Source organism: Trachurus trachurus (assembly GCF_905171665.1).
Source record: "Trachurus trachurus genome assembly, chromosome: 15".
Taxonomy (NCBI): Eukaryota; Metazoa; Chordata; class Actinopteri; order Carangiformes; family Carangidae; genus Trachurus; species Trachurus trachurus.
Genome location: NC_139906.1, coordinates 22,207,844 through 22,224,348, shown reverse-complemented (window position 1 = coordinate 22,224,348; position 16,505 = coordinate 22,207,844). Strand labels below are relative to the sequence as shown.

At 41.2% G+C, this 16,505-nt stretch overlaps 1 protein-coding gene across 1 annotated transcript in view; it reads left to right on the top strand.

Moving 5' to 3' along the window:
- Positions 1-16,505, top strand: part of cdh23 (cadherin-related 23) — a gene marked incomplete at both ends in the record, with an annotated part of 141,460 nt that overhangs the window by 62,438 nt on the left and 62,517 nt on the right. The window contains 2 exons of the mRNA XM_083987632.1: positions 10,116-10,228; positions 12,107-12,295. Coding sequence (XP_083843758.1) covers positions 10,116-10,228; positions 12,107-12,295 — 302 coding nt within the window. The remainder of the gene's footprint in view (positions 1-10,115; positions 10,229-12,106; positions 12,296-16,505) is intronic.

Below are 16,505 nucleotides of genomic sequence, written 5' to 3'. Positions count from 1 at the left end.
CGTGTTCTGCTGCAGTCAGATTAGTGTGAGGGCATTCTCATTGGCAGACTTAAGTGCGACTCTGCACAACGCCTCTCTTGCCTTCCTGCTCCTCGCCCCAAGTGTCCTCAGAGAGCACGGCTCACTCCTGGGGGACTCGTCTCATTAGTTCGGTAATTAAGATAAACGAGGTTTTAATTGCAGCTGTGATTTATGCTAATGATTGTGGGATTCAAGATGAGGATTTCCTCTCCCTCCTCCAATGAGAGGGCATATCTGGGATTTGATGTGTACGAGAGATAACATCACGGCAGAGTGCTGCATCCAATGTTGCAGTTGTTATTGTTTGTAATGATGGTAGAGATTCAGGGGGCGGTTCGGATGGTAAATCCCTGGCCTACAGGGTTCAGTGTATCCCTTATTGGACCTCTGACCCACTGGTCTCATGATAAGCTCTTGCCTTAGCCCACTGCTGATCAGAACTTTCTGTAGGATTTTGCCACTAAACTTGTATTTGTATCAGATCCAAAATGCTCCAACACTAACAGATACTCTTAGGTTTGATAATGAAATTAAAGGTTAAAAACACATTAGTGGGTGTTGCTCTAAACAAACATAAACAAACATACATTGAGGTGATATAGATTTAATGACATAATACTCATCCTTGTATATGCTGCCCTAATTGCTCCTTATTTTCCTTTTTTATGTGAAACAGTGACATCCACCATCCGCATGTGCATTTAATGTTTAATGATGTAGACATGAACATCTCAATTGTGATTCACAGTATGATTATCAAAGCCTAAAGCTTAAAAGCAGCATTAACCATGTTCTCTGTGTTTTAAAAAAGCATTTAAGCAAACGAGATGAAAAAGAAATAGAATAGTAACTGGATAATATATACAAAAAATAGTAATAGTGTCATCATCTTTAATCTGCCAGTAATCATGTTAGTCTGGCTAACATTGCTCGGAGGCATGCTGGACTGGAATGAAATCATGGGTCTCAAAGATTTTTGTTAATTAATGCATTTGTAATATCTGCAAGCCCTTTTTATTAGAGCAGGATTTGCAGAGTCACTGACAACTCATCACTGATCAGATAAAAGTTTTAGAGGTACATTGGCACTTATTTCTGTTACCTTTCTATCTTTGGAACTTCTCCTTTTTAGACTTTTTACACTTCCCCTGATATAAAACTCTAATTTAAAGAGACACATTTTCTGTGTAAAAAAAACAGTGATCTTCCATGGTCATCATAACATTTTATAGGTCAGCCTAATTTGGCCACTGGAACAATATTATACTGTATGGTGTATGTATTGTGTATGTATTGCTTTTAAGTCCTGTTTGAAAGAATAAATTTGTTCTCGGCTCATACTTGTAATTGGCCCATTAGGACATGCAGGAAAGATAGCAGAAGAATGTACCAGATGTTCAACAATATGTTGAGAGAATCAAATATCTGCTTGTGCAATCTTGTTTTATTGGTTGCTATGACTCCAGTGGCTGTTAAGAATATTAAATGACCTTTTGAATTCTAGTCTTACACCTGCATGATCTCCATCTTGAGCCCAATTGTTAAATGTTTTAAGTTAACTACCAAATACTGTATAAACCCCTAGAGGTTTTTCTTAAATAAAGAAAATAAAGTATTTCAGCTACAGCTTCTGTGATATTGATATATACTATACACCCCAGGCCTAGCTATTGGAAAACAGCTCCAGAAACAAACAATCCTAAAACGTCAGCCATTATCCACTCAAACTCACCCCAAGGACAACCAGGGCAGGAGCACAGACAGCCTTGGTCAGTCTCACTGACACTAACAACCTCAGGGACTGACACTCTTAAGCCCAGATGGACTCCTTCTGGCATAGTGTCCACGCAATACACGTTCATGTGAGGATGTCCACACGCGTACATACACATATTAGCCTCACTTCACACAAAGATGGAAACAGGTAAAATAGGAAAAGGGGATTAAAACAAGAAGAAAAAAAATCAGGGTTCACCTTTTATTTGTTCACCTTTGCCTGTGTAAAAGGAGCTTGGTTATCTGTGATTCCCTATTACAGAGAGATAGAGGCCGACGAGTCCTGTCCAAGAGTATTGCTGTCCATCAGGATAAGAGTTGAGCTCTAGTGTAAAGTTTGTGTAGCCTCTCCATTGCGCTGTAGTAATAGTGTAAGAACAAGCAGAAGAAAAATCAGCCTAGCTTCTCACTGAATAAAAGGGCATCCTCCCAGCCTTTCGTGTCAGCCTCTTGTTTATCTGTGTGTGCTTGTTTCTATCTCTTTTGTCACACACAAGCACAACTAATCCCATCTTAAGCCCTTTTCCATCTCTATCCATTTCTTTCCTTTTAGATGATTCTTCCTTTCTCATTGCAACATCTCAGTGTTGTGGAAACTGCAGCAAAGAATCAGCTGCATTGGATTTTAATTTGCTGCAACTCAAGCAGAATAATAGTCTAAATTGATAATAGAAGATAACTTAATTTTTCTATTTACTAAAAAAAAAAACAAGAAACCTACACTGTTTTGAAGTTTGTCAGGCGGCAGAGTGAGACAACAAAATGCCCTGACACAGACACAGCGTAGCCTCAGGCGTCCACCGACATCCATGGCCTTTGTCGGGGGCAGTATGTGAACACCCCGTCTGCCCCTGTCACAAGAGTGAGACAGGCAATCCTGCCCAGTGCAGTGGGTCAGACATGCAGACGGGGACAACTGGCTTCATCTTCCTGCCTCCTCACAGCATACAGGTCAGACAGGTATGGTCTCGCCATTTCCCGCCTGGATAGGCCGATAAGTAGTAAAGGCGATTATTTCCCCTCGTCTGCTTTTCCAGACGTATCTCTATCCTTCAGTACTGCTACACCCTGATGCTTTGATTCCACGCTGCTACTACCTAACTCGTTTCAGTGGGCATGCTGTAATATGGACAAGGCTAATACCTGTTATTCTATGGGGAACTCTTATTGTGACTGCCACGTCGCTGGGATTTCTCTGGGTTTTCAATTAGACGCTCTGAGGCTCTCGGCAGCTCGTTGCTATGTAATCTCTCGGAGGAGGCAGATAGTCTGCGGGACACTGATCACAACACAATCCCAACGCTAGTTGAGTCTAGCTCTGTTCACAATCAGTCTTGGACCTCACTGACTACGATATACTGTAGGACTTAGTGGTATACAGTAGTATTTTCTCATTTGGTCTTTTATATCCTCCATTCATTTATTCAGTTTAATCCATACTAATCATGGTTTCCTCAGCCAGCCAGTGCCACACAGATGCATGCACTTACCACTTCATACTATAAATTAAGATTAAATATTTTAAAAGCACACCCTCACTTTGTGTTTCTATTGAGCCCCCCCCCCTTTATTTCTGTTTTTTTTTTCTGCAGGATAAAGTGGATCCTTCTGGCTTTCAGAAATGTTATCCTTTGGTATCTGCTTCTGAACAAGCACATTTCCAGATGTCAAACCTAATTTCCTCTGCCTCTGTCTTCCAGCCAGCTGTTGTTGTGAACTGAATGCACAGAAACAGATTTTGTATCATCTAGCAAACTGCACAGAAATAAAATCAGATAGAGGGGTAAATCCCAGGTATGGTAGTCTACTTAAAAAAAAATAAAAAAAATAAAAAAAAAACTGGCAAAAATCGTACACATGTGCCCACACACATACTTGCACAGAGATAAGACTCCACTAACCCAGCTCAATGCCCACTTGAAAAAAAAAAGGTAACAGATCCAACAATCAGTAACACTGAGTTTTATTATTTTCCTTGAGAGCTGCTCATCATTAAAGAGACCCATGTTCAGCTGAAAGAAGTTGCACCTCCATTTAGGTATGGAGTTCTTTAAAGGCAATTAGCCATGATGGCTGGTGGGAAGCAGGTGCAGGATCATGTTCCAGTTACAGAACATGCAGCTCCTACTGGTTTATTAGCTTGCAGGCTATAAACATGGGGGGAACCTCCCACATGTTTCACACTAAACACACCCAGCATGTGTGAGGTTGCACCACAGATATGGAGCGTTAAGTAATGCATTACCCATCCTACAGGAATGTAAACAGCATTTAAGGGATAGCTGCACATTTTTTTAACCCACATCCACATCCTCTTTCTGACATTTTCTATCACGCTTGAGGTTTTTCACCAAGATTGCATAAAGTTATCTAACTCAAATAAGTTCAGAAAGTTAATAACTGCAGCCTTCTGTTAATGCAGGATTCTCACTGGACGTGTGTTATCGAGGTCACTCTATTTAAAGTATATCAGAGCTGAATTTATTAGAACTTTGGCCCCGATGCCTGTTGAAAAACCACAGTCGTCAATGCAGAATAATGCAAAACGTTGCACAAGTCCTCACACTTACTCCCCATTGGCATTTGAAAACAACAGGCAAAGCTTCCTGAACAACAGGTCCTCCTCCAGATAGATCAGGAGGAACTGCCAGTCAAATCTGAGGCTACAGGACCTCCAGCATCTAACCAGATATATGAAGCTATTGGGTACCTGGGCAAAAAAGGAGCCTTGCTTTCATCTGTCAGGCATTGTCTTAGAATATTTGTCCTTGAACCTGTTTTGAAGAAAAACTTCTTTTCATAAAACTAGTTTATTGAGTATTCATGAAATGCAGCCTGTCTGCCAATGGCGGGACACCCACAGGGCCATTATCACTCTGCATCACACACACAAAAACACATACATATGCACTAGTAGCTGTCGCACACTGAAGGGTGTGTGTCAATGCACAGACAAGCGTGTGCACAAGCAAGTCGGTGTATGTGCGGAGCTTTTCATTTAGATTTGGAAGTCAGAGCAGTTTGATGACAATAAGTTGAACATCATCAGCACGATTTGCCTGTAGGCGTAATCCTTAAAAGTGACACTAATTTGTGTACATTTATCAAAGTACACAAAATCTTAGCCTCAAGACTCTGAACACTGGCTGCATGCCATATCACATTACTAGAATGTTCCAGCGCCCCCATGGTGTTGTCACAAACTAGAGAAAATAGTTGTCACTAGCTTAGTCATGGCGATTACACTTGGAGAACTCCTGCTTCAGCTGTCCTCAAAAGCTCATTGCTCGGAGAGAGTCATCGTCATCTACTTGTTGCATGTCCAATTGAACTCATCAACTCAAACTCCTTATTTCTCCCGTTCTCCTGGGCAATCCCCACATAATAACTACACATGTATGATTTCCACTTTTGCGGCTCGGGTCTCTCCTATTTCTCTAGCCTCTCTATTTTCCCTCTCTGCCTCGACGCTCACAGTTTTGCTCTTTGTAAGAGGAGAGAATTTCAATAAGCAAACTGTTCTCAGTAAATGAGCCTTCACTTCATTGTTCATGACACAAGAATTTAAATGTGTGTCAATAGATAATATGAAATCCGCACCCGTGTTTTTCTGTATGCTTTGGTAATAGTGAGATTATTCAAAGTGGCAAATTATTTGGATTACATTCATCTTGTAATTGCAGTACTAGCTATTGAGACTATTGCACACACTACATTTGAACCACAAGGAAATAATAGCTGTTTGTGTGTTTCGTTATGGGCATTTATTTAGGTGTGTGTGTATGAGTGTGTGTTTGAGTGCATTTCAGCTTGCACCCCACTCTACGCAAAATCATGGCATGGTTTCTCATTTTCCAGTCCAGTACTGTCGGTAATGTGAGAGCATGGCTAATTCCCCTGGAGTCTCACATCATACAGTCCGACTCCGCCAGTTAGTGCCTCATGCACTCTGACACACACTCTCACACACACACACACACACACACACATAATCTTGCACTCAATCTACATAAGAATTCAGTCGAATTCGATCGAAATACCTAAACGTTAATGCACACATGAAAGACATCACCACTATATATGAATATGAATGATTATTTGCGCCCTGTGTGTGTGTCCGTGTGTGTGCATGTGTGTGCGTGCAGCAGTTTTCACCCCCTGGGGGTCTAATCACAGTGTCCTGGCAGATCACTGGAGAATGCTCTCTATCAGCAATTAGAATATGATTATATTTTCTCTCTCAGTGGGACCTGTGAGTCACTCTGTGTAATTTCAGTCTGTCTCTCTGGTCAAGCTCAACACACAGCGGAGCCGAGGTGGAAGGCTCAGCAGCGGAGCCTGAAGCAGCCAGTCAAAGCTTCTTTACCGGATGCATAGAGTCCAACAGTCTGCTGTTCCCATGCACATGTACAGCACAGCACAGCACAGGTGTGTGTGTGTGTGCGTATGTGTTTGTGTGTACATGCCGGTCATTGCCTGGCCAGGTGAGTGCCCAGTCGACTGGTTAAGGAGCGGCTGTTGGAGTAGATTGGCATTGTAGTCAGGCCACTGAAGCTGACAAACCAATTTAGAGGCATGATGCCCAAACTGAGTGGCTCTGACTTCCTGATGCACGGTACCCCCCACTAATCATCACCCTGTACCCCCTGACCACCCTGCCCCGCCCATCAGGAAGAATAAACAAATGCATGTTGTCAGCTTATTTTCACTGATAAGTGACACAAAATGTTTAGGCATTTGTTTCCAATATCAGTCTTCTGCACATATAGGAATAGCAACTTATTGATTACATAGGATCTTCATTTTGTAACGGGTCTGGTGATTGACTGTCTTACTGTCCACTTGTTGTTCTGGAAGAGTTAATTTCCCCTGTTACCAACAGATTGAAACTATTGCCCAAACAAAAATGAGACTGCAGCCATTTCTTTATTGTAGCAGATGCACCTTAATGTTTTAAGGATCTTGTCCTGCTGCATCTCACTCAGCTTCTACAGCAGGTGGACTGTCACTGACATTATCCTTTAAGATACCTTGATAAACTTGGTAGGTACATTTCCCTACATTGATGGTGGCCTGCAGAGTCAGCAAAAAAAGTATGTATTTCTGCAAGTCTTGCCAAACAATTCAAACTTAGTTTCTTGGGACTGTTTTTGGACATGGTGTTCTATTGACTGAACTCTTCTCTAAGCAGGTCCTTATTATTGTAAGCAGGTAACCCCAAGTTAAAGTAACCAGGCCTATACTTGACCAGGCCTTAACCATCAGAGTAGTTAGAAAATAAAATTGATTAAAAATTTAAACTTGTGGATTTTTTATGGTTTTTGAAGGTGTAGTCAAACAATGTTACCCATATAAATTGGTGCATTTTTCTTTTGGAGATCATGTGCATATGCCTCAACTGGTTTCAATGTAAATCTTTTTCATTTTAAGCATTTTTTTTTTGTCATTCTCAGACCTTGAGCGATGAAGAATTCACCAAGTGCCACATTTCCACACTTAAATTCATTCGGTCGCACAATTAAACAGATTACATAAGCTGGATATAATCAGCAGTGATTTCTTGTCCTTTCTCCCTCCCTCACTTCTCCTCACCTTTTGGCCTCAATCCAGGCTAATTACCCAAGGGCTCTGCTCTCTCTGCTGGCCTCCCTCCTCTCCTCCACACCCCCCCTGTGCTCTTTGTTCTGTAGTTTCCCTCCTCTCCATTCCAGGCTAGGTGCAGGACAATAATAGAGCAGCCAGTAGGGGGTGGGGAACACAAGCATGGGTTAATCTGTTGACCTTAGCCGTTGTGCACTGTAGACTTACCACCTGACCACGTTTCTCTGGAGTCTAGACCTCAGCTATTACTATAAACTATCTGAAAGAGAGTGATTCTTAATCCCTCAAAGTGCAGCTCAAGGTTCATGGTGTGGACTACTTGGAAAAAAGTAATGTGAATTGGTTTTTCACATGCACGTATAAAATGCAGGAAAGAAAACTTTTACATTGAAATTATTACTGTATATTTAAGCAAGTCAGTCTTTTTTGTCTGATGTCATAGAAGTATGTAGACACAGTTCAACTTAGATCAACAATTGTGAAGCAAAATTATTTCGTGATCAGCAACTAAAAGCTGAAGCTAAGCTCCCCTCTATGAATTTAGACACTTTCTAGCAAATGTATTTATTTTTTCAAACTTATGCTCATAAAAGAGAAAAGAGATGAGTGCAGCAGTGCAGCCTGCACACAGGACGCTGAGCCAAAAAGGAAATTACAATTGTGTTTCACATATTGACGGGGAAACAGGGGTAGTAGAAATGCCAGCAGTGAAGTACTGGTTTCCTATAAGTCTGGTGACAGCATGCATTTTGTATATTTAATTTACTTTATATTAAAGGCAATTTATTGAACTGAAATCTGCTACTGTAGGTGTTTATGGTGGACTGGTGAACATATGTAAAGGAATTATTTCACATGGCATGTTTGTTTTTTATTATTCCTGACATTTACCTATTTAATATATACACAGTGACAAGTATTGTTAATATTGATAGTGTAAGAATGGTCCATATTAACAAGGCATAAGTGAATGACTTCTGGGGGGACGGTCACAGCTCTCTCATTCAGCCCTGTCTGCTCCACTGTTTGCCTTCCACTGAGCAGATTGTTCGATAGCATTCGCATGTATGAACTGCTACTATCTAAAGATTGCAAAGGGGCTCCTCAGGTCTGACACAAGATATGTGGCAGTCACAAAGAATAACAATGAAAATAGCACCTGTTCAGTTGTTTTCTCAATTGACTGCGTGTAATTTAGGGCTGAACCATAGATAATAGATATTACAATTATGGTGATTTCATTGGCAATAGTGATTTTATTTTCACTGATAATAAAATATACATGAAAGTGATGATGATGTGAGTTTTGCTGTGGTCTGTATGAAACAAGCATGTTGGAGAATGAGTCATAGGCCATGCAGCACCGTAATGCTTAATCCGTTATGTCATGATACATTTTACCTTTTATCAAAAGCATTGCCTCCTGTGATTAAGATATTGCACTTTGCCATATTTCAGTGTTCATCCCCACTGTAATTAACCGGCAACAGCAGCAAGACGCCCAAATGAGAGACAGAAATGAGAGCGTGGCATCTAAGTGTGGAAGAGTGGCAAGAAAGTTAACAAGTAGGACAGTAATTTAAAAAGGAAGAGAGGGAATAAGAAAATATGAGGGGATGACTCAAGTGGGTCTCAGTGTAATATTTTAACCTGGTTAATTGAAGTGAATAGAGAACACCGAACACATTTGAACTTGTTAATGAAAGAGTGCAGCGTTCATAATGCTTGTCTTTGAAGGAGTCTATAGACTGTAACTAAGTTCATCAGCTCTTGTGAAGAGATGTGGTTCAGGGGAAATGTTCAATGTGCTGACAGTATTCAAGCAGCCTTATATGCAAACATATCGTCTTGAGTTTTAGAAATTTAAATGTAATTTGACAACTTCTTCAACAGAATCTTAAAGAAATAAAATTAGGCCATACTTTTTTCTGAATATTAAAAAGGGAAATTGGATTTGATTCAAATCATATAGTCAAATTTATTTTTGAAATCCCGCATTGGATTTTAAACAGTTAAATGTCCTAAAAACCTAACTCATAAAATCTTTTTAAAACTTATACATATATATATATATATATATATATATATATATATATATATATATATATATATATATATATATATAGTGTGTATATGCGTGTATATTTTAATGGCACCAGTCACCTTCACTGCCTGTATTGGTGAACATTTTTGTGCTGCACCACTGTCATCTGTAGGTCAGCAGAATAACATGAAACATAGCCTGACTACTGGTCAATAACTCCACAGGGAATATTTGATATTAGATTGTCGCAATAATTAATGAATATAGATTCAGTGGATGTGAATGGCATACACCCAGTACAGAGGTGAAGGGGACAAGGATGCTAAAGAAGAAAGAGAAGCAGTGGAAGGAGGGCAGGCAGTGACGGATGAAACAAAAGAGATGCAGCAGAGGCAGCTTGTGGACAGGTTGGAGGTGGCCGGTCAGCCGAAGGCAGCTAGTGAGACACAAGACAGCACAGCAAAAGCTGTATCCATATTGCATGAAATAGAGACATGCACATAGCTCTTCCTCCACCTGTCCCTCCACAAGCTTCTTGCTGCGTCCCAGGGGTTATGTTGAATTATCCACAATGCCAGTTTTGCCTCTGACTATCTTATCTTTGCCTCTCTCTCTCTCTATTTCTCTCTATCTCTCTCTCTCTCTCCCTCCAACTATCCATCTATTCATTCAGGCAACACCAACAGCGTTTTTGCCTTGGACTACATCAGTGGGTCTCTGACAGTGAGCGGCCAGCTGGACAGAGAAAACCCACTCTACTCAGCGGGATTCACTCTCACTGTCAAGGTGAGCTGCTGAATGACAGGGGGAGGGGGGCAGTGGAGGGACAGTCGCTGCCTATACAGGAGGATTTTAAGTCTGTTTCGCAAGTGGATCAAGAGAGAGCTTTGATATGATAGTGTATTAAATCAATGCAGTGTCAGAGTTTTCTATTGCCTCAGAGGACCTGCTAAATGCTGCACTTCACCCCTTGCTTGCACTGTACATATTGTACAAACACACGGTTCCAATTAGGAAAGATTTCAAGGTCAATATTATACATAACATTGACTAAATAGAACATCTTGCCATACTGCATGTCCCTGTGGAGGCTGTGTCAATATTCATGTGCCTTTATTGGACTTGTCAGTGGAATCATTTGTGTGATTGTGTGATAATGTCCCCTTCAGAGGCTTGAGCTCAGTGAACAGCAGCCAGGGAGGACAGGAGGAGCGGAGGAGGACAAGAGAAAGGAATAGGATTTAGAGTCCTCCTCGATGCTTAGGGCTTCTTTATTCTTCTCTCTATTTCTTTCTTTTGTGTGTGTGTGTGTGTGTGTGTGTGTGTGTGTGTGTGTGAAGCGGGTACAGTCTCAAAATCCCTCCGTCCCTCCGCTGAGCCAAAAGTCTCTCTCACTTGGCGTTTTAAGCATGTCGGCCCTGCCCTCTTAACCCTCAACCACGCCCCACCCACCGCCGTCCCACCTTGTCCAGTGTGCCCTGCTCTTTCTTGCAGTCATTTCTTCCCTTCCAGTCTTGTGCGCCAAGCGGTTCCCACAGGGTGTGAGAGGGTGTGTGAAATGGCTTTCCAAATGCTACTGAAAGTGGGAGGATTTGTGATCAAAGACCTAGTTTTTTTTGTGCGTGTAACTGCAATGTCACGTTGTGGATTTGGATGGCTTGTCAAGTCAAATCGTTTGCACCTGGATGGGAAAATAAATGGCATTTAAGAGCAGTTAATGGCCTCACTGCCTCTCATGTATTTATTTATTTAGCTTCAATTATTAAAAAACCAAAAAACAAACATAGTGTAACATTTTTATGAGAGACTGCTTAGATACAACTGACTGTAATGTTTAATACAAAAGAGATTCTAGCTAACATATCCCTGCCTCAGTCTATCTTCTTAATTGAAATCAATAATTACAAAGAAAAAAAAGTACAAATAAGCGAAAGAGCTGAAAACGAAAAGATGTCGCCCAAAAAATGTATTTATAAGATATGGATTTTTTTCCCTCTACATTTTCTCTCCCTCTCTCGACTTGTGCAATCTTAGGTGGTGCTACTATTGATTGCGGTGTGCCATAGTAATACAACTAATTTCTCAACTTCAGGCAGCTTAGATAGTGCTGAGCGTGTGGAGGTCGCGGTCAAATGATTCAGTGGCGTTGGAAGGAGAAAGGCTAAACTACCTTGATTACCCAGACACCAGCATGTTGTACCTGCCTCTTCTCCTACTGCTTCTGACACCCCTCCATCAATAAATGAGACCACAGCTGCCCATTCCCATCTTTCTCCACCATTTTTTTTTTCATTTCAGCAGCCTCACATCTTTAATACTCAGGCAGCCAGAAACAGGGATAGTGTGTAATTGTGTCTTCTCAATGGGACTCCTTTCTCCTTAATCTCATTGTGTGCGTGTGTGTGTATGTGTGGACGTGTGGATGCTCATGTGCTGGCCCTCTCTTGGCCTCACTTTGAGCCTATTTCTATGATTGCTTTGAGTCCGACTGTCCACTTTTTGATCCAATAAATGAACAGCTGTAAATACCTGGTTGAGATTGCGTGCTGACTGCCTCCATCTAGAATGACATTTTCGGTGCAATCAAATGCGTCTCACGTCTCTCCCTCTTGATCTCTCTTATTCTCTCTACAATTGCCACTTCCCTCTGTTGCTCTCTATAAGGCCACGGAGTTGAAAGATGATCGCAGTCCATCAGAGGCGACAGTGATGACCACCTTCACCATTTTGCTAATTGACAAGAACGACAACGCCCCAAAGTTCAACAGCTCAGAGTACAGAGTCCGCATCACTGAACTGGCCCAGGTGGGCTTTGCCCTGCCCCTCTTCATCCAGGCTGAAGACAAAGATGAGGTGAGTTTGTCTTAATGTCATGTCATGAATGTGTCTGAATGCCACCGTCATAACCACTCACAGCATTATTAACATTGGGCTGACGCTCTTATCCAGAAGGGGCTGTGATTACACTAAGCCTTATGATTGAAAGTACAGATGCCCTGAGCTCATCATGAGGATCAGTATTAAATGAAATAAAACCGACCCATCCTGAGCCTGCTAGTGTTGCCCTTGTTTACAGCAGGGAACCTCTACAGAGTAGTGTTTCACTGCATATGGGATTGAAAAATAAGAATCACTAAACTCCAACAGTAAAATCTGTTTTCTCGCTTTTCTTATAAGGATCAGTGTACGAAACATTCGACCAGCAGCTGAATGCCAGGGGCAAGTCATATCAGCAATCCCTAATTAACATTAAACAACTTGCCATGTAGTAACTTGAAGTTAAACTCTGTTGTTGTCTGATTAAAATGCTGTCCAGGCGGCCTGTGTTCTCTAAGGTTATTAGTGTGGAAGTCCCATTTTCCAGTTAAATGTTCTCTCAAATTACACAAATCATTTTACATTAAAAACGTAATAGTTTTGAATGAGGACATTCTGTATTTGTATCAAGTATTGAAAAATAAGGTGTGCCAAATTTAGTGGTCTAGAGCGCAGAGCTTAGTGTATTACATAAATTTAATCAAAATTTAAGTATGTAAAATCAACTAGCCTCACATTTTAGTGTAGAGAAGTTATTGCTATTAATCAACAAGCTGATGTTGGCACTAAAGGAGGATTTCAATTGGCCGTGACACAAGGCTCCAATAAAGGATTCATCAGGTTTGCTAGATGTGTCGATGTGTTGATTTGATCTGATAAAAATGTTTCAACAACGACAACTAGAAGAGCTTCATGTGAGATGTCTTCTTCTTTGTGTCTTTAGATTTATCCTGTTTAGAAATGCAACAGCTGAAAAAACATTGGCCATGTCTATGAAACTGCATGCATGGCAGCTGTGTGTGTGTGTGTGTGTGTGTGTGCACTGTCAGCAGCAGTGTACAACAGTGTGCTTTAGTATGCTTTAGTGTGTCTGCCACTTTGCATTAGCTGGATCTATCAACCTAATGTGGTGACACACACAGTCACACACATTCACCAACGCACACACCAAACTCAAACACTTTTTCACTTTATGCTTGCTCTGCCATTCTACCTCTCTCTCTCACTTACTCTCTCCCTCTCTCATATGTGCACATGCCCGCTCACACCAGCGCATTGGACTCGACTACAATTTAATTTGCTCTGGAAGAGATGGGATAGAGCATCAAATTATACCTAACGAGGAAAATCAATCACCTAGGGTGCAGATAAGCCGAAAGCTAGTCAACTCTGATTGATTCAGGCACAGCAGCCGCCAGGGTGGAATTTGACAGATAACTGCAAGTCAAGTGGATAGAGAAAAAAGGTGGAGAGTAAAGAGAGACAGACATATGGAGAGGAAAGGAGAGCCGAACAGAGGAAAGAAGGAATACCAAGTAAAAACTGTGAACAGAAAGTAGCCCGCAATGAAGCAAAACCAGTCTGAATAAGTCTGAATAATTGGTGGAGCAGGATTAAGCAGAGAGAAGAGCAGACAGCAGAGAAATAAAGTACTTGAAGGAGGAATATTCAGGAGTATTTAGCAGAAAGTTTATTCATTCCAAGGATGGTGAGTTGGGATGGCGAGGCAGAGAGGGTTACATGTAGTGCTGTGAATGCAGTGGTGACGACTGTCCCAGACACCTGCCGTGTGATAATGTTCCCTCTGTACGTTAGCGCCAAACACATTACCACGACTAGAAACAGCGCCCAGTCACTTAACTCTACATCATCACCAACTAAGACCGCTCGCCATAAACGAGGGTGTAGCTTTGGTCATTTAGAAATTGTTCTAACCAAAGATGCTCCAATGGAAAACAATTCTTCACAACCTGTCAATTTGTTAAAACTCACTGTCCAACTCATCTTCACGTCACAAAACAAAATGCATAGAATTTCACACACAAATGCAAAATAAAGCTGTTCTCTCCAGTCATTTGCTATAGGCATAGAAACTGCATGTACTCTCCATTTTAACATGGCGCTTTTTTGTTTTTTTTTGTCTTGGCAGTTTTTTATTGCTGTTTTGATCCTTTAAACCTGCTTGTCAGTGCCGATACACACACTCATTCACACTCTGCTACACCTGTGCTGTAATCTCACTTTTTCCGAGTGTGAAGGATTATAGGCAGACGTTTCATTTCTTAGACTATGACACAAGTGGTAGTTACCTCTCTCTGTGTGTCTGTTGCTGCCTTCATATCCTCTTCTGCTCGGCTAGCATCTTTAAAACTTTTGCTGCTGGAACTTGTCACTAAACTTTGTGTCAGTTGCATCTGACAGGGTGCTTTTATTGGGGGCTTCTAAAGGCAGAGGCAAATGGACGGGCAATTACGTTTATGGGCAGTTTGAGGTGACATCCCTGCATATTGGATGGTCTTTTAAATAGGAGTCATCAGCCACAATGGTTCTCGGAGAGATGAAAACAAAAACAAGGGGGCTATTTCAACCGCCAGCATAATGCCAATCCACCACCCCACCCATCTTCCTCTGTCTGCCACAATGACTACGTGATTGGCCGCCCTACAGCAATATATATGAAGACAGGATGGATCTAGAACTGTTTTCTCAGCTCAAGACAGCCACGGGCATTTCACAGCTGTGATGTCATTTTGACCCTGACTAGGTTTATATTTACCATCATTCCTTTGCACTTGGGGATTTGTCTGAAAAGGAGAAGTAAAATAAAGATGAGGTTTATAGGTGCTCTTTTTGTTCCGATTTTTATATAACCACTAATCAAACAATAGTACCCTCGTCATACAGACCCACCCAGTATACAGCTCATAGTATTTCTAAATCAGACTCTGTGCTCACATAATCTAACATTCTCTTGGCAACATATACTGTGGGAAGCGAGAGACCAAACCCAGATGTGTGTCTCTGCATTGAGAAAGATAGTCATGCTTGTCATCAGGGATCACATCAGCTCCTCTTTTCCTCCCATAAAACACACAGTATGATGATTAAAGCACACGGTTTCAACCTTCTTCACCAGCGGGGTAATCATCCCAGTCGGACATACTGTATTCAGCTCTGTGGGCAGTGCATGGGGATTTACTCCACGTTGCACTCAAATGGCAATTTGGCAATTTACATGATGTGAAAGTGCAGTGTAGGGTTTATATGGTGGAGATAAAGAAGAATTCAAGTGAGGAGAGGAGATGAACATGTAGCTATAATTAGATTCTTATATCTGTTTTGCAGTCTAAACTCGTCATATCCATTTCACCACACATTTTGGTGGTTTCTCCTTCTATCTTGTCTCTTCTTCCCTTCTCTGTACTGCACAGTTCTTCGGGTCAAATGTGTAACAGGGCCTGAAACAAATTTTTCAGAGGTTTAGCATCCCAACCACCATCAACAGCAAATACATACACAAAGCAGGAGGGATACACGCTTAATGATTTTCTCAGTCACCAAGGCAACATTCAAAATGTACTGAACTCATGTTCACCTGGTCTGATGGTATGCACGTGTGCTTACCTCTCAGGAAGTTAGCGCCACTTTGAAGCGAGCTCTGACCTCTGACACAGAGCTGTGCACGGCAGACAGCTGTATAAAGAGAGAGGGAACAGATAGAGTGTTAGGTGACTGTACAGAAAGATATCGACAGATGAGATAAGTCTTGTGAAAAGATGCAGAGATAGATATGAAAAATCTTGCTCTCAACTGATAAGAGTGAATAGAATTGGTTTCCCAGCTGATGCTGTTGTGAAGAATCAGGATGGAGAACATTTACCACCAAAGACACAATGTTAAAAAAGAAATGGGCATATACTAATAAAGATACTGTAATTACTGTGTATTTGACACACAAAACTTTTCTGAAGTTTCTCTCCATCATAGTTGGTGAATAATACCTGACAAGAGACACAAAAGCTTGACATGTGATTGTTTTTGTGGTTATTTTTCAAATGTTTTGGTGCAAATTAGATTTTTAGATCGGATTTTCAATTTTTTTTTCCTACAGCAATCTCTGAACCTCTGTTATGAATCTTGATGTTTGTCTAATAATCAATTATGAAAATGGATATACGATACCATGGTATTATTGTCAGCGTTTATCACTGCAGTCGTTGACATAATACCCGCTTTGTTCTCTCTC